The sequence below is a fragment of the Choloepus didactylus genome, chromosome 15 (assembly GCF_015220235.1).
Source record: "Choloepus didactylus isolate mChoDid1 chromosome 15, mChoDid1.pri, whole genome shotgun sequence".
Taxonomy (NCBI): Eukaryota; Metazoa; Chordata; class Mammalia; order Pilosa; family Megalonychidae; genus Choloepus; species Choloepus didactylus.
The window spans coordinates 70,072,681-70,090,216 of record NC_051321.1 but is presented as its reverse complement, the minus strand read 5'-3'; the positions used below and the strand labels follow the sequence as shown (position 1 = coordinate 70,090,216).

General features: G+C 39.4%; 2 protein-coding genes and 1 long non-coding RNA gene across 13 annotated transcripts in view; 1 reads left to right on the top strand and 2 right to left on the bottom strand.

Annotated features, from left to right (window-relative positions):
• Positions 1-17,536, top strand: part of USP54 (ubiquitin specific peptidase 54) — a 175,335-nt gene that overhangs the window by 119,459 nt on the left and 38,340 nt on the right. For 8 of the 11 annotated variants that reach the window (XR_005211808.1, XM_037804115.1, XM_037804116.1 and 5 more), the window contains 8 exons: positions 9,107-9,241; positions 10,754-10,867; positions 11,004-11,086; positions 11,521-11,626; positions 11,738-11,884; positions 13,245-13,394; positions 15,008-15,176; positions 16,538-16,708. Coding sequence is in view for 10 of the 11 variants with exons in the window: in XM_037804115.1 (XP_037660043.1) it covers positions 9,107-9,241; positions 10,754-10,867; positions 11,004-11,086; positions 11,521-11,626; positions 11,738-11,884; positions 13,245-13,394; positions 15,008-15,176; positions 16,538-16,708 (1,075 nt within the window). In the remaining variant the exon portion in view is untranslated. Of the gene's footprint in view, positions 1-5,878; positions 5,964-9,106; positions 9,242-10,753; positions 10,868-11,003; positions 11,087-11,520; positions 11,627-11,737; positions 11,885-13,244; positions 13,395-15,007; positions 15,177-16,537; positions 16,709-17,536 lie in introns of all 11 variants that reach the window. The other 3 variants (XM_037804120.1, XM_037804119.1, XM_037804118.1) reach the window with 3 other exon arrangements.
• LOC119510071 (40S ribosomal protein S25-like) lies at positions 2,590-3,060 on the bottom strand. Its single transcript, XM_037804134.1, has one exon. The coding sequence runs from the start codon at positions 3,023-3,025 to the stop codon at positions 2,648-2,650; it is 378 nt and encodes a 125-aa protein (XP_037660062.1). The 5' UTR covers positions 3,026-3,060; the 3' UTR covers positions 2,590-2,647.
• Positions 13,174-16,654, bottom strand: LOC119510076. The gene is made up of 3 exons (XR_005211810.1): positions 16,415-16,654; positions 15,251-15,401; positions 13,174-13,431 (listed from the first exon to the last, which is right to left on the bottom strand). It is a non-coding gene; the product is annotated as an uncharacterized LOC119510076 (long non-coding RNA).

The window sequence follows — 17,536 nt, the reverse complement described above, 5'->3', positions numbered from 1 at the left end:
AGGAATTATTGTTAATTTTATTTGGATGTGATAATGATATCTTGGCTATGGTTAAACAAAAGGAGTCCTTATTTTTTAGAGGTACATCCTGAAATATTTACAGATGAATAATGTCTTATATTTGCTTCAAAATTATTTGTGAGGGGAGTAAGTTGGCCACAGGGTTTTAATTGTTAAAGCTGAATGATGGGTACATGGGGCTTTATTATACTATTCTGTACACTCTTGTATGGTTGTGATTTTCTATAATAAAATGTCAGGAATCCTGTGTTATTGTTTTGGGTGTACAAATGATAAAATTTGCATACTCTTTCCTTTGTTGAGAGAGAACTTTCAACATTGCTTTGACCACACAAAACTAATGAAAGTTCTCTTTTCTAGTAGTCAGTGGCCCTCAGGGACTAGATCCCTTATCATTCTTTCAAGGGTTTGTATCTGTAAACAGCCTAGATTGGCCACATTTAGGTTCTGTGATTTCTAAGAGGTATGGGAAAAAGGAGTGATTATGAGAGTCAACATGATCAGAGAGTTGGGAAGCCCAGATCAAGAAGAGAAACCGTAAGAGCTGAGTTAAGGCATAGTGTAAAGTGTGTCATGCCTTTGCAGAAGGTATTGCTGTTTGCCTCTCAGGGATGAGTTGGACTGCTGACTGGGGCATTTTCCCAAGACTGCAGGCCTATAAAGTATCAAAATTAGTGATGGTCCTTCTCCTTGACCTCCATCTTCTCTACTCATGACTTCTTTTAGAAGTAAGGCTAGGAAATCTTGAGTGAGAAATAAACAGCTGTCTCCTGCTTAAAGACAAGAGTCTGTTTTAAAGTGGAAAAACCCTTAAACAACAGCTGCATTTGTAGATGCCAAGGCACAAAGACTTTCTGTCTTTGTGACACTTCCATCTTATTTACGTGGATTTTAGTAATCTAAATAATCGTACGCTCATGTGGGTAAAATTTTTGCTGCTTGATCCAAGAGAAAAGGATGGGGAAGCACCTGCTTTTGGTCATTAAGGCTTTGTTGTTTTTGCACTTGTATCCAAGAAAATAGTTAACAGACAAAAAAGTGGTTTGCACTGAATTTGCCTTTTCCTGAGAATGAGAAGGAAGACCTCTGGTTTCACCCTGTGAAGAGCAGAGAGAGAGACTTCAAAGGTGGATTTTCTCTGTTTACTGAAATAGAACCATCAGGGACCCCCCAAGGAAAAATGATTCCTGGGTTTTGGTTCTGCCTGCCCTTTCTTCTTTCCTGCCATAGAACTCAGCAATTGGAAGAATACCAGTTTTTGTTCCTTATTGGTGCTGCCACCTGTTCTTACTGCTGAACGAAATGTTCTTGGCTTTCTTTGGTGTGAACAGGATCTCCCTCTGGGAAAGGTGGGAGGAGGGTGAAAAAGGGAACAGGAGGAGCCCGTTCCAGCCCCTGTGCTCATGTGAGAGGAACACACAGGGGTTAGTGTGCTGCCCTAACAGAGGGGCTTTGTGCTAAAGCTTCCTTCTGAGCTGCGGCTCCACAGATGCATGCTGGGCGGACTCAGGCTCCTTCATTCCTAATGCACTTGCTTCTTCCTAACAATAGCAGAGCAAGACTGATAACAATAATTAAAATAAAATAAAAAGATGCAGTCAGAGGCCATTCTGAAAGCATTAAGATCCTCATTGTGTATGGAGAAAGCTGCCTGTAATTAAGAAGTGAGAAGAGTATAGCACGGAGACACTGATGCCACTGAATGCAAGAGCCAGATCTGTTGTCTCAGATCCACTGTGCGTGCAGGTAGAGCTCTGACCTTAGGTCTTTCCCTTTCTGTGCTGAATTAGTCCCAAACCCTTGTTATCTAGGTCATGGGAATCTGCCTTTCTTGATCTCTCTTAGGAGCAACAGAATAGAGAATTTGGTCCTTCCTACTCAGATCTCTGAGACTTGGCAGATAGATAGCTCAAGGTAGAAGCATCTCTCACTCACACTCCCTCTTCAGCATAAGACAATAGCAGCCAGGCTCCTTAGTAACCTAAAATTGCTCCCAAATGGAATAATAATAATAATAGCTAACACTTAGATAGCACTTAGCCATACTACCAGGAATTAGTCTTAAATTATATGGATATCATTTAATCCTCATATAACCCTTGGAAGTAAATACTGTTATTAATTCTTCATTAAAAGAGGAAACTGAGGCCTGGAGAAGGTAACTAACTTGCCCAAGTTCATATAGTTGGTAAGTGTCAGGACTGGGTTATTTTTATTTTTATTTTTATTTTTATTGTGATAACATATGTAATGTGGGCAGCCAATTCAGCACCCACAATGTACCACACCCAATTTCCCATTTTAACCATTTTAAGCATACAATTCAGTGGCGTTAATTGCTTTTACAGTGTTGTGCTATCATCACCACCTTCCATTACTAAAACTTTTATCACTCAAAACAGAAACTCTTTACCCATTAAGCAATAACTCCCCATTCCCTCTTTCCCCTATCCCCTGGTAACCTCTTCTTTTTGTCTCTCTGAATTTGCTTATTCTAGCTATTTCATATAAATGGACTCATACAATATTTGTCCTTTTGTGTCTGGCTTATTTTACTTAGCATAATAATTTTTTTTTTTATTTAATAAAGTTTTATTTTTCAAAATGTACAGTTGGTTGGACCTGTTCATGCATCTTCACCAGCAGCTGGGGCATCTCCACCCTTGGTGTTTCTGGTGTAAATTACTTGAGCTCTGTGTTTTGAAACCAGCTTAATAAGTCCTTTACTAAGCAGCTCCTGAAGGGCTGCCCTGGCCAGGGAACCTTGAATCTTCAGTCTCTCAGAGACAACAGCAGGAGTTATGAGCTTGTAGTTGGGAACTTCCTTACAGAGTTTGTCATAAGTGGCTTTGTCAAACAACACTAGGTTATTGAGCTTGTCCCGAACTTTGCCTTTGGACCACTTCTTCTTTTTGGCTTTGCCCCCAGATTTGTTCACTGGGTCTTTGTCTTTCTTCGCCGACTTTCCAGCATCTTTCTTCTTCTTATCGTCCTTGGGCAGCATGGCGAAGTTCAGAGAGCAGTCGCTCCCACTGCAGCCTTGATAAGATGTCGGACAAAAAGGCCATAATGTTTTAAGGTTCATCCATGTTATAGCATGTATCAGAACTTCATTCTATTTTATGGCTGGATAATACTCCATCATATGTATATATCACATTTTGTTTAACCATTTATCTGTTGATGGGCATTTGGGTTGTTTCCCCCTTTTGACTGTTGTGAATACTGCTGTAAACATTGGTCTACAAATATTTCTTCGAGTCTCTGTTTTCAGTTCTTTTGGATATATACCTAAGGGTGGAATTGCTGGGTCATATGGTAATTCTATGTTTAACTTTTTGAGGAACCACCCTACTGTTTTCCACAGCAGTTGCACCATTTTACATTCCCATCAGCATTGCAAGGGCTGAGATTTTGAACCCAAGTTTGGCTCCAGGCTTTTAACTATTATTCTATGCCATCTCTCAGTGCAGTCCTCTCCTTTCTCAAACAGAGTTATCTGCACTACAGAACACAGAAAATGATTTGAGTGATTATCTTCTTAATTCTGCACAGGATGGTACATAACTAGTGCTATGCATAGGAGAGAAGTTAATTCATTAGGAAGTTGATGCCTTGGTATATTTGGACTTATCTTGAGGAAACCCAGTTGAGAAAGACTAAAAGGGTCAAAGTTTGCAAATGTCAAATTTGTACTGAGCTATCCTGGAAATAATTTCCTATCTGTTTGTTTTGGAATGAGTTTTGGACTCTAGACAAAGGAGCAAACATCATCTATCCCTTGTTCTGGAGATAGAGCCTTTGTCAGCAATCATGTCTTAGCATTTGTAGTTAAGAAAATCAGCAAGCTGGAATAAGATAGTGGTCACTAGGTGTGCTGGTTTGAATGTATTATGTCCCCCAGAAAAAGCCATATTCTTTGATTCAATCTTGTGGGGCAGACATTTTGTTGCTGACTAGATTTGCATGGAAATGTGCCCCACCCAACTGTAGGTGATAACTCTGATGAGATATTTCCATGGAGGCATGGCCCCACCCATTAAGGGTGGGCCTTGATCAGTGGAGCTATATAAATGAGCTGAGGGGCAGAGGGAACTCAGTGCAGCTGTGAGTGATGTTTTGAAGAGGAGCTACAGCCAAGAGGGACACTTTGAAGAAAGCACAGGAGCTGTAGATGAGAAACATTTTGAAGATGGCGGTTGAAAGCAGACTCTTGCTCTAGAGAAGCTAAGAGAGGACAAATACCCCAAGTGCAACTAAGAGTGACATTTTTGAGGAACTGCAGCCTAGAGAGGAACATCCTGGGAGAAAGCCATTTTGAAACCAGAACTTTGGAGCAGACGCCAGCCACGTACCTTCCCAGCTAACAGAGGTTTTCCGGACACCATTGGCCATCCTCCAGTGAAGGTACCCAGTTGCTGATGTGTTACCTTGGACACTTTATGGCCTGAACACTCTAACTGTGTAACCAAATAAACTCTCCTTTATAAAAGGCAATCCATCTCTGGTGTTTTGCATTCTGGCAGCATTAGCAAACTAGAACACTAAGCTTAGCCAAGTCGAGGTGACTTACTTTCAGCAGATCAGCAGGTTGTCAGGCCACTATGCAGTTTGTAGAGGTAGTCATTGCTTCTTTCCACACCTTCATTTTCCTTTGTCTGTCTATATTCTCCGGAAGTTTCAAAATCCCTTAGTTCACTGTTCAGATATCCAGTTGCCTTCTGGGAATGTTTAACTATGGACCTAGACCTTTCTTTTTGGTCCAGTTTAATAGGTCACTGATGGACATTCTTCTTCAACAAATTATGGAGGGCATGGAAAGCCCTGCCCTTCCTTTAACTGACCTTATAATAGACTATATATATAGACTATATATAAGTGAATATAGTCCTAGATTGATCCAAAATAATTTGGAGTAATTAGAATAGATTCCTCTATCTCCCAGTTTATTTAAATAATACTAAATATGCATTGTTGGCACTGCCTCCTCCACATCATATGGAATCACTGTAGGGAAATAATAGCAGGCTACAGAGTAATTTGCTTTTGTGGTACTGCAGGGATAGATGTTCAATATATGTGAGGAGGAGGGATGCCGGGGAGAAAGTAGAATTAGGGAAGCAATTCTCAACTTGAAATTAGCAGATTTTCTAATTTGCTTAAGAAATTTTTCCAACTTTTCTAGGTAATTCTTGATCTGCTGAAAAAAAAACAGAGAGGACCTAATAAGAACTCCCCTTAAAATGTTCTGCTATCACATGAGATATTAATACATTTATTCAAAAATATTTATTGGTTGTACTCTATATGCCAGTAGTGTTGTAGGTGCTGGAGATGTAGCAGTGTATAAGAGAAAAAAATTTCTGCCTTCACACTTACATTCTAGAGAATAGAGTCAGATAATAAATAAGTAAAATACATGTTATGGCAGATGGTAATAAGTGCTGTGGAGAAAAATAAAACATAAGGATTGGGGATTTGGAGAAGGGAACTTGCAATTTTTAAATATGGTGATCAGGGAATACTATATTGAAAAGCTAATATTTGAATCAATACCTGCAGGAAATGAGTGACTGAGCTACACATCTCTGGAGGAAGAGTGATCCACACAGAGAGAACTATAAGTATAAGGGCTCAGGTCCAGAACATTTGGAGGCAAAGCAAGGGGCCAGTGTGTCTGGTTTGGGTGAGCCAAAGGTGGAAAAGTAGGAAGAGATTATGTAGGGCTTTCACTTTGGCTTTTACTCTGTATGAAATGGGATACCTTTAGAGGGTTTTGAACAGAGGAGTGACATGGTCTAAGTTAAATTAAAAAAAAAATCATCTGACTGCTGTGTTATTTCTGTGTTTCCTTCAGTGAAACAGGGAGACCAGTCAAGAAACTGTGCAGCTGTCCAGTGAAGAGATGATGTGTTTTGGACGAGGTGGTAACAGATGAGGTGGTGAGAAATATAGGATCTAGTTATATTTTGAGGGTGAAAGTAATGGGATTTGCCAGTCAATTGAATGTGAATTATGAGAACAAAAGAGGAGTCAAAGAGGATTTCAAGGTTTTTGGCCTGAACAGCTGCAAAGATGGCATTGTCATTTACTGAGAGAAATGGGGAAGAATGTGGATGGAGCAGATTTTGGGGGGAAGATTAGAAATTTTATTTTAGACATGTTAAACTTGAGATGCCTATTGATATTCAAATAGAGATGTCAAGTATATCCTTGGATATACAAGTCTGGAATTCAGGAGGGAGATTTGGGCTGTTGATGTAAATTAGGAGTTGTCAGTGTATGTTAAACCATGATATCTAAACCATGAAACTAAGATAAGATAGCTAAACAGGTAAATATAAAGAAGTAAAGAAGTCTAGGAATGAGCTGTGGGGGAATTGAAAAGGAACCAGCAAAGGAGACTGATAAGGAGTGGCCAATGAGGTAGGAAGTACCCTGGAAGCTAAGGGAAGAAAGTATGTTAAAGATCAACTGGATTAAATGCAGATAGATAAGTAAATGAGGACCAAGAATTGGCCATTAAAGGTTGGTGGGGCCTCCTCTTCTTAGATTACCAACAGGCCAGAAGACTGTCCCTCACTTAAAATTAGCTATTTCTTCATATAAAAAATCGCAGTGTTATTTTTCAGACTTACTAATGAGATCAGAAATGAGACCACTTTAAACCTAAGCCCGTTATTGGTATATAACTCATTGCCGAGTGAGTTATTTGTCTGGGTGGTTTAGTGAGCATCTGGGCTCTGTGGTGTCATAGAGCCCATAAGCAACGCTAGTAGACTGGGAGAAGATATTTATCATAATAATACCACAAAGGACCCAGAAAGGTTGACTGCAGTGAGATGGACTAAAACAAATCAGTCTGACAGTATTAATTGCTGACAAGGATATGGAGAATTTTATTGTCATGCACAGGTGGAAGTATAATTTGGTATTACCCCCTTTATAGTAGCAAAACACTGGAAACTGCCCAAATGTCTAACAGTAAAGAAATGGATAATGCTATACAAGAAATACTATGCAATGTGGCCCTCTCTCTCTAGCTAAGCCAACTTGGCATGTGAAATCACTGCCCTCCCCACTACGTGTGATCAGACACCCAGGGGAGTGAATCTCCCTGGCAACGTGGAATATGACTCCCAGGAGGAATGTAGACCCGGCATCCTGGGATGGAGAACATCTTCTTGACCAAAAGAGGGAAGTGAAAGGAAATGAAATAAGTTTCAGTGGCAGAGAGATTCCAAAAGGAGCCTAGAGGTCACTCTGGTGGGCACTCTTACGCACAATGTAGACAACCCTTTTTAGGTTCTAATGAATTGGGGTAGCTGGCGGTAGATACCTGAAACTATCAAACTACAACCCAGAACCCATGAATCTTGACTGTATAAAAATGTAGCTTATGAGGGGTGACAGTGGGATTGGGAAAGCCATATGGACCACACTCCCCTTTGTCTAATTTATGGATGGATGAGTAGAAAAATGGGGGAAGGAAACAAACAAACAAAACAAACAAAGGCACCCTCATCCAGTGTTCTTTTTTACTTTAATTGCTCTTTTTCACTTTAATTATTATTCTTGTTATTTTTGTGTGTGTGGTAATGAAGGCGTCAGGGATTGATTTTGGTGATGAATGCACAACTATATAATGGTACTGTGAACAATCGAATGTACAATTTGTTTTGTATGACTGCATGGTATGTGAATATATCTCAATAAAATGAATAAAAAAGAAAAGAAATACTTTGCAGCAAGGAAAAGAAATGAACCAGGTCTAGGTATATCATCATGGACAGATATAAAAAATAATGCTGAATTGAAAAAACAACAACAACAACAAACAAGTAAGAGTCAGTGTGACACCTTTTACATAAACAAAAATTCACAGATACACAAAAAATATACTATATATTATATATGGACTGTTGTATATGTGTGTGTGTATGTAGGTAAAAGTATTAAAAATGGAAGATTGTGCAGCAAACTCGTGAGGGTGAGTGGCCACCAGGAATTGGAGTGGTCTTAAATGGGTCTTTAGTTTTATCTGTAGACTGGAAGTAAACATGACAGATGCAGTATTTGTTATATTATACTTTGTACTTTTGGGTAATTTTATGTTAGCTGAAAAATTTTAAAAGAAGGGGGAGCAAGTTTCATAGGATGAGCACCCAATTCGTTTACATGTAACTGTATCCTGTTTGCCTATTGGTATCATAGGAAATGAGGTAACTGCATTACGTTAACTAATGACAGTGGTCTCTTCTAATGTGTCCTTGATAGCATCACACTCACTTAGCTGGCAAAGTGAAGATCCTTCTTAGTACAGATCATGCCCTTCATTTTAACTCTTTATTTTTAAAAAATTAATGACTGCAAGCATTTTGTTCCGGTTTGTAATGCTGCTGTTTTGCCAAACATGAGAAATGGATTGGCTTTTATAAAGGGGGTTTATTTGGTTACACAGTTACAATCTTAAGGCCATAAAGTGTCCAAGGTAAGACGTCAACAAAAGGGTACCTTCACTGAAGGATGTCCAATGGCATCCGGAAAACCTCTGTTAGCTCACAAGGCACGTGGCTGGCGTCTGCTTGCTCCCAAGTTGTGTTTCAAAATGGTGTTCTCCAAAATGTCTGCTTCAGCTTCCAACAGCCGCCTTCAAAATATCTGTTTCAGCTACAGCTCCTCTTCAAAATGTCACTCTCAGTTGCTCTGAGCGCCTTCTGTCTGTGGACTCTTTTTATAATACTTGAGTAATTTAATAAAGACCCACCCTGAATGGGTGGGGTAACACTTCCATGGAAATTATCCAATCAGAGGTCTTGCCCAGTTGATTGAGTCACATCTCCATGGAAACAATCAAAGATTCCAACCTAATCAACACTAATACATCTGCCCCCACAAAATTGCATCAAAGATAATGGCATTTTGGGGGGACATAATACATCCAAACTGGCACACATATCAACCCATGGGAAGTATATTTGTTTCCATAGCTATCAGCATGGAGATTCTAGCTTGACAGATCAGGATGTGTAGAAACTTAATAACAGTAGTGTGCTTTTTCTCTTCTCTAATCTCTTCCCTACAGGGAATCTTTAACCAGTTTCAGTGTAGTAGTGAAAAAGTGCTTCCATCTGACACTCTCCGCAGTGCTTTGGCAAAGACTTTCCAGGATGAACAGCGTTTCCAGCTGGGAATTATGGATGATGCTGCAGAGTGCTTTGTAAGTGCCTGGCCTCTGGCCCTCTTTGATATGGGGTGGGGCTGTTGATGGTCTCCATTGGAAACTGGCCTCCTTTACTGTAGAATTTACCATGCCCTGATTTCTACAGTTAGAACAAGGAATTTCTCTAGCTTCTCAGACTTCTAAAGTGTCTCTGCTGTTGCACTGTGAATTGCCTAGTTGGTTTATTCTTTTTCCTTCAGACTTAAGGTAGTTTTGTGCTTGCCATGGTATAAAACAGTAGCTCTCATCTTCAGAGGAGCCAGGGCTTGTTAACTTACACATTGCTGGGCCCCATCCCTTGAGTTTCTGATTCAAGAGGTCTGGATTAGGGCCCAAAATGAACCATCTTTAATAAGTTCCCAGGTGATACTCATATGCTGCTGGTCTGGGGATCACACTTTGAGAACTCCTACATTACTGAAGATGTTTCAAGGAACAACTGAGTTTGTAGCCCAAATGCAATGTGCTATTGCCCCCACTGACTTGTAGTAGAAGAAGATGACTCTTCTGAACTCTGGGATCTATCCATCAACCTTCAAAATAGCCTCTCTATGCCTTCTTAGAGTGATGTACATCCCATCACAGGGTAAAATGTGGGCCAAAATCAGAGATACTCCTGAGAAACTGGATCACAAGTATATTGTTGGTGGGAATATAAAATGGTATAGCTAGTCTGGAAAACTGATAATTTCTTATAAAACTAAACATATGCTTAACATACAACTCAGCAGTTGCACTCATGGGCATTTATCCCAGAGAAATGAAAATGTATGTTCACATAAAAACCTGTACATGAATGTTTATAGCAACTTTATTCATAATAGCCCCAAACTGAAAACAACCCAAAAGTCCTTCAGTATGCAGCAATAAATAGGAATGAAGTATCGATACACATGACAGCTTGATGGATCTCAAGGGAATTATACTGAGTGAAAAAGCCAGTATCAAAAAGTTGTATACCGTATGTTTACATTTATATAACATTCTTGAAATAACAAAGTTTCAGAGATGGAGAACAGATTAGTGGTTGTTAGGATTTAGGAAAAGGGGGTAGATGTGGCTATGAAAGGGTAGCATGAGGGATCTTTATGATGATGGAACAGTTTTATCTATCTTTATTATGTTGGTGGTCACGTGAATCTACACATATGATTAAATTGCACAGAGCTGCACACACACACATACACACAAATGAGTGCATGTAAAACTGTGAAATCTGAATAAACTCTGGAATGTATAAATGTCTATTTCCTGATTTTGATATTGTATTTTAGTTTTGTAAGATGCTACCATTGGAAGAAACTGGGTGAAGGGTACATGAGACTTCTCTGTACATTTTTTTTGCAACTCCATCTGAATTTATAATTATTTCAAAATAAAAGTTTTTAATAATCAGAGATATTCCTACGCCCCACAGAGGTTGCTGTTTCTCTGGGTAAACAGCTTACCAATATGCACAATTGTTTTTTAAGTGATGTTGATATACTGATTTTGTTCTTTCCCTGTCAGGAAAATCTCCTAATGAGAATTCACTTCCATATTGCTGATGAAACCAAAGAGGATATATGTACTGCCCAACATTGCATCTCCCACCAGAAATTTGCAATGACTTTGTTTGAGCAGGTGAAACCCTATCTCTATCCCCATCTTAGACCTTTTCTTCAAGAACACTTTATCCTGGGATATGGGCTGGCAAATGGGTGCCAAAACAGTTAATGACAGTGGCTACTTGGTTTTCCTTTTTCTTCTCCGGGCTCAGTGTGTATGTACTAGCTGTGGCGCCACTTCTGACCCACTACCTTTCATCCAGATGGTGCATTACATCTCTACTACTTCCCTTTGGTGAGTCTTACAGGGTTCTCCATGTGTACTCTGACATTTATCCAGTTGATTGGGTTTTAACTGAAGGTATCCTAATAGCTTATAGCCTAATGTTGAGTCTATGCCATACTGTAAGTATTAAGAACAATAATTTTTAAATAACCTTTTGTCCTCCTTTCCTCTCCCTTTCCTTCCCTTTTCTTAGGCCTAGTTCTTGCCAGCAAAGTGGTAGGATGAAGGGGGTTTCTATTAGCTTTGTATCTCGGGGCAGGAGGCAGAAGCACTCACTGTGTTTGTGGGGCAGAGGAATCTGATTAGGACAAGGGGCTTTGGTATTGTGGGCACAGAAAGAAAGTAAAAAATGTGAGTTAGGAGTTTGCATGAATGATTTATTTGATTTAGTTGTAACTCTGTACACCTCCCACCATCATCCCCTTCTGTTCTCCATCTTGAAGCAATCAGGCTATTTGTATGTTGGAAAGACGAGAAAAAGCTTCACCAAGCATGTTTGGTGAGTTGCTGCAGAATGCCAGCACCATGGGAGATCTGAGGAACTGTCCGGTGAGTTCGGTCAGGGGTGGTGTTTGAAGTAGGAAGGGGAAACCTGGAGTGGATGGAACAGAGCCAGAACCAATGGGGATGTGTAGAACTAGCATTCTATATGTATTTCAGAGTAACTGTGGAGAGAGGATCCGTATTCGCCGTGTGTTGATGAATGCTCCGCAGATTATCACAATTGGGCTGGTATGGGACTCGGACCACTCAGACTTGGCAGAAGATGTCATCCACAGCCTGGGTACCTGCCTTAAGCTGGGTGATGTGAGTGTTAGTTACCTTTGTCACTGACTTAGAGTTCTGGTGACTTACATTGTTCAAGAACAGTAAGCAATGAACAAAAAGATATGTCCTACATGACAAATATTATAGGTTTTGGACAGATATATTTGTGTATATGTGTACACATACATGTGTGTCTGTGTACAGGTACAAGCTCACATACTTCCTTTGGGTAGGCAGCAAAGGCTTTTTAGAAGAAATAGGATAAACTTGGCTTTGAAAGATAGGGTTATTGCATGTTCTACTCATTGTTCGTTTACTCTAGTATAGGAAGGTGTACTCAGTTACCGAAGTTGTAAGGTCAAAGGAGTAAGCAGTCCTGCCTAGAGCTGCTTGGGAGATGAAGGAGGTAAAAATTGGTGATCTGTGTCCAAGAATTTGAAATTCACAGTGAGGAACCATTGTCTGTTGAGAAGCTAATGAAGCAGCTTGAAAGGGAATTTAGTGGTTTAGTGGTTTTCTTTGAGTCTATTCAGGGAAATAGGAAAAGAAGACTTCAAGCCTGGGGTCTCTACCTTATCAGTGCCATGCCCTAGTGTAGGTACTGTTAGATTTTCCTTCAGATCAAGAGAAGAGCCAGAAACTTTCCTTTCTCCCGGTTTGTTTCTGGGATAATATTGTGACCAAGGAGATCTGATCTAGTTTTGTCATTAAGCCATGACTGAGAATAAATAACTATCTGAGATCCTATTTTAAGTCTCCTTCCTGAAGGAATCTCTAGCCTGAGTAGCCTATTCACAATAAAATCTACTTTTTCTAATTCCTGTGGAGTACATATTCTGTACTGTTTCAGTGTTGCTTTATTTTTATGATTGTTTTCTCAACCAAAAAAGTTTCTCAAGGGCAGAAAATTTTTCTTCAAAACTTTTTGCATACCTCTTACCACCTAGACCAATGCTGTGTACCTGGAAATGGGAATGCTGAGGTAACCATCATGACAGTATTGCTCTCCTAAGGGTTTTCTTACCTCCTACTTAGGGTCTTAGCAGGCAACTTATATTTGTAGGGCCAGTTGTATGTAAGTAATCTTTGAAACCTGAGAGGATTTTTTTTTTTAACTTGCCTGCCCCCTCTTATAAATGATAGTCCCCAGCAAAAAGAAACATCGAAAGATATCACTACCTTGCCGGGTTGCTGGCCACTATCTGTCTTGCTTTTCTCCACTTTTTGCCTTTTTTAGGTTCTTTCTGATGATTAATCTGGACTAGCAAAAAAAAATCTTAGACAGAAGGGAGGAAATACGAGTCAGTATATTTGTTAAGAAGTGTTGATAGAGTCTGCTGATAGATGATGTGAGGGTTGAGTATGTGACTGTTCTTTCCTTGCTCTTCTTTCCCCACAGCTGTTTTTCAGAGTGACGGATGATCGGGCCAAGCAGTCTGAACTGTACTTAGTAGGAATGATCTGTTACTATGGCAAACATTATTCCACATTCTTTTTCCAAACAAAGATCCGCAAATGGATGTATTTTGATGATGCTCATGTCAAGGAGGTAGGAATGTTCAAGCACTTCTTGAAGTGTTTGGTGACTGCAAAGAAAAAAGAAGGACAATTATGTCTTCAGCCTTTATTTTCATAATTTTGAACTGTGCCTCCCATGACCTCTATAAGATATATTTTATATTTTGTCTGTCTATCTGTCTATATATCTATCTATTGAACTTATCAGGATATTGGTCTTGTCTTCCCAAAAACATGGTAAGTTCCTCAAGGATAGGATCAATAGATCTTCTTTTATTTTCTCTGAATCCCCTCATCAAGTATTCAGCATAGTTCTGAATTTATAGTAGACAAAGTATTTTTTTAATGTGTTAATTGGTTGATTTGAATTGAAACTGTCTGATGCCTCAAATAAGGTTGTAAGATTAGCACAAAGTTCGGAATCACAAGTCTTGGAATTATCAGTGGATAGTACTTTGTTTCAGAGCTGCTATTTATTATTCTCTGATTGTTATTGTTTTGAAGTTCCCTATCATGGATTAACATGTATTTTGTGGGTGTAAGGTATGGTTATAATGGCATTTAAAGCAAGAAACTTGGTACTGTCTAAACACAGAGTCCATCTGTGGCTGAAGTGGTTTAGGTGTTCTGCATGAGTTGGGAAGTCCCTTGTGATAAAGGTTAGCAGCTAGAGGGGCTGCTGATTATAATCTACACTAGTCCATGGACCTTGAGCAGTGTCTTCCACAAATAGTTAAGTCCTGATTCCCTTCTTCATCTCCTTTTGTTGTTGTTGTAGTCCTCAGCAACTCATTTAATTTTTGAGCTTTAGGTATTTTATTTGAAAAATAATACCTGCCTTAAAAGGCGTTAAATATGATTTGTGTGTGAAAAGCATATAAATGTATTTTAGTTAAAATAATGGTACCTCAGTTATAAATTTTTTGGGCTTCTATTTTGAGCAGACCATTATGCCAGTGTCAACTTCAAGAGCTCACCATCTAAGAATATGACTAGCTTGAGTTTAAGATAGAGTTTGGGATTTGATTGAATTGTTGTTTCCTTGTCTATTCTGTCATTCTTTTCCACTGTGGTAGCAGAGCTGAATCTAGCACACAGTTAAGGCCGAGAGGTTCAGCTATCTATTCGAAGCAGTTTGACATTTTATGTCCTGCCTTGTGTGAACTCTGAAACTGGATGTCATTTACTCATTTAGTCTGTGAGGGAGTTTCTGTCTGTTCTTTAGCTGTGTAAAAGTGAGTTTAATGTTTTAGGAGAAAATTTTGGAAATGTAAATTTCAAGTGAGGGCTTTATTTAATTTGATGTCCATGAAAAGAAATTGTTCACCAAGGCAGATGAAGTCTCCTTACATGGCATATTCACTGTTGAGAAGTATTATTCGTATTTTACAACTGAATTGATGTTTTACAGAAATAAAAGTAATTTCATTCAGCCTTACTTTCTATTGTAGGAATTTAATACTTTTTGAAAGGATTTAACAAAAAATTCTCTAAGTTCAGATCTAAGATCTCTTTTGTTGTCTCTTTACCCAATTTTTTCTTTTCCTCTCTTTGGTTTTCTTAAAAAAAAAAAAAGCAGAACAGGAAGATATGCTTTGAATTGTGCATATGAAGTGTAATTGCCATGTTCTTCTGATTGTTCAGATTGGGCCCAAATGGAAGGATGTGGTGACCAAATGCATCAAGGGGCATTATCAGCCTTTGCTGCTGCTTTATGCAGACCCCCAGGGCACCCCAGTGTCCACCCAGGACCTGCCTCCCCAAGTTGAGTTCCAGTCATACAGCAAGACGTGCTATGATAGTGAAGATTCAGGTAAGCAGTCTAGCTCATTATCTCCCCCACCCCCCAACATACACCTGTGATCACTGGACAAATGGGTCTCATACCTGCTTATGAGCTCAGCACATAACAGGGCTTGGAGAAAGAGGATTCATTGAAGATAAGAAAGAAGAGCCAATTCCTGCTGAAGCCTAGATTGTGCCAGGTTTTGTTTCCTTCAGCCTTCAAGAGTGTATTGCCTAAATTACTTGGCTTCAACTCAAAAGTGAGAAAGAAATTATGTTTAGACTCAGATATCAAATCTTTGAGGGACACCTCAGTATTTACCCTCATAATCTTGGTAGAGATGACTGATTCTTAGTAGCAATTTAAGAGTGGCTTATATGAGTTAAGACCAAGAAAAATGATTCCTGCCACTACAAAGCTAGTTATTTTGTTTAGGATGAGAGATTTTGTTTTAAAATTCCAAGTATAGTAGTGTTAGTCCTCAGCTTATGAATGAGTTGTTCATTTCTAAGTCAATTGTTTGGAACTTAAATCATCTTTTCCTATAGAAACAATATTTAGCTTGATGGCTAAAGTCCCAGGCTAGCCCACAGAAGCTCATAATACATTTGTACCATAATCCTAATAGTTGGTTTTGATTTCTAAAAGGAAGGAAGAGGAAATATCCCTTTTCTTCTTCTGAATCGAGTACTGGCCCTGAGTATAATTTTGAATGAGGAGACACTTGTCTTTGAAACTTTTCTCCCTCCCTTTTATACCTCCCTCCTGTTGGTACCTGGTGCTCTTCCCACTCCTGTACTCCACCCAGGCTTGCCCTACTTCTTCTCCCTTTAATCATATGCCTACTTCCCCTGTCGTGCTTATCTCAGCTAGGTGTTCAGAAGAAAGCAGTCTGATTAAACTAATTCACACAAAAGTAAAAATCATAGCCCCACAATTTCTCAGGGATGTTAAAAAATTCTTTGAATGCAAATACATTTTTTAAAGTGATATTTCTAGTGTATAGGAGAGAGATGATGGGATAGGGGAACAACTGGTTATGTATGCCAGATAAACCTGGGACTCTCCATCTAAATAGTCATTTTCACAGCTTTTTCCTTTCTTCTACTCTGTCCCCTCATAGGTTTTCTAAAAGCCCCACAGTTTTTCACAGTGGCAGGCAAACTGAGGGCTTCAGCAAGGTAGGGACGGGGGTAGGAGGAATTGTTTGTGTTTGCGGGTTACCTGGAAGTTGGGTATTGGGAAAAATGGCCTAATGTACATACTTTCTCACCCTTCCGTCTAGGAAGTTCTTGTCCTATGAACCTTTGTTGCCATCCAAAGATCTCTTCGCTTTCTCTTGATCACTGTCTTCTCTTTCCTCAATTTTGCATATATGTCTCCCTCAGGCAGGGAGCCTTCTATCTCAAGTGATACTCGAACAGATTCCTCAACGGAGAGCTGTCCCTACAAACACTTCCATCATGAGTCTGTGGTCAGTCACTTCTCTTCCGATTCTCAAGGGACAGTCATCTATAATGTGGAGAACGATTCCATGTCACAGAGCAGTCGAGACACAGGTAGGGACTTATACAGAGGACTCTGCTTGCCTGATTCAATTACTGCAAAGCGGGTCTCCCAAGAACAGGAAACTGGGGAAAGTCAGAAATGTTTGACATTCAAAACGGAAAAGGCACAGAATTTGGGTAATTGAGTGGGATATGAAGCAATAATTCTGAATGAATCAATCAATTATTGTCCACAGCAGCATATCAGTGAGGACCATTATAATGTAATTATTGATATGTTTATTCTGAAGTCTTCTTCTCTCCTGCTACCCTCTTGATCTACATCCTTCTCATAATGTCCCACAGAACCCTTAAGGCCTTATGTTTTCTCATGTTCTCATGCTAGGCTTTGTCCTGAGTGAAGGGCTTTGACAAAAGGATATTTATGGGTAAGGGACATCTGTTGGTCAGCTTGCTAGGCTTCCTGAAGAACAGAGAAGCAAAAAAAAAATGACAGTCTGTTATCGTGAGGTCCGTGCAGAGAACATTTGGAATTGTTTTGTAAATCTGTAGGAAACTGTGCATGTGTCAGTGGAATATATCAATACAGGACATAAAAAGAACAGTAAGGAGACTGCTGAGATGAAAAATTCATTCTGGGATATAGAACACTTATGGTATAGACCAGTGATCATATTCTTAGAGACTTGGGAATTAGTGTACTCATGGCTTCACATTGATGGTTTATACTCTGTGCATGGCCTTTTTGTTTTTAAATAGAGAATTTCAAATATATTCAGAAGTGTGCAGAATAGTGTAATGCCCCTCTGTGTACCCATCACCTAATTTCAACAATTATAACTCATGGCCAATATAGTTTCATCTGTACCTATACCTACA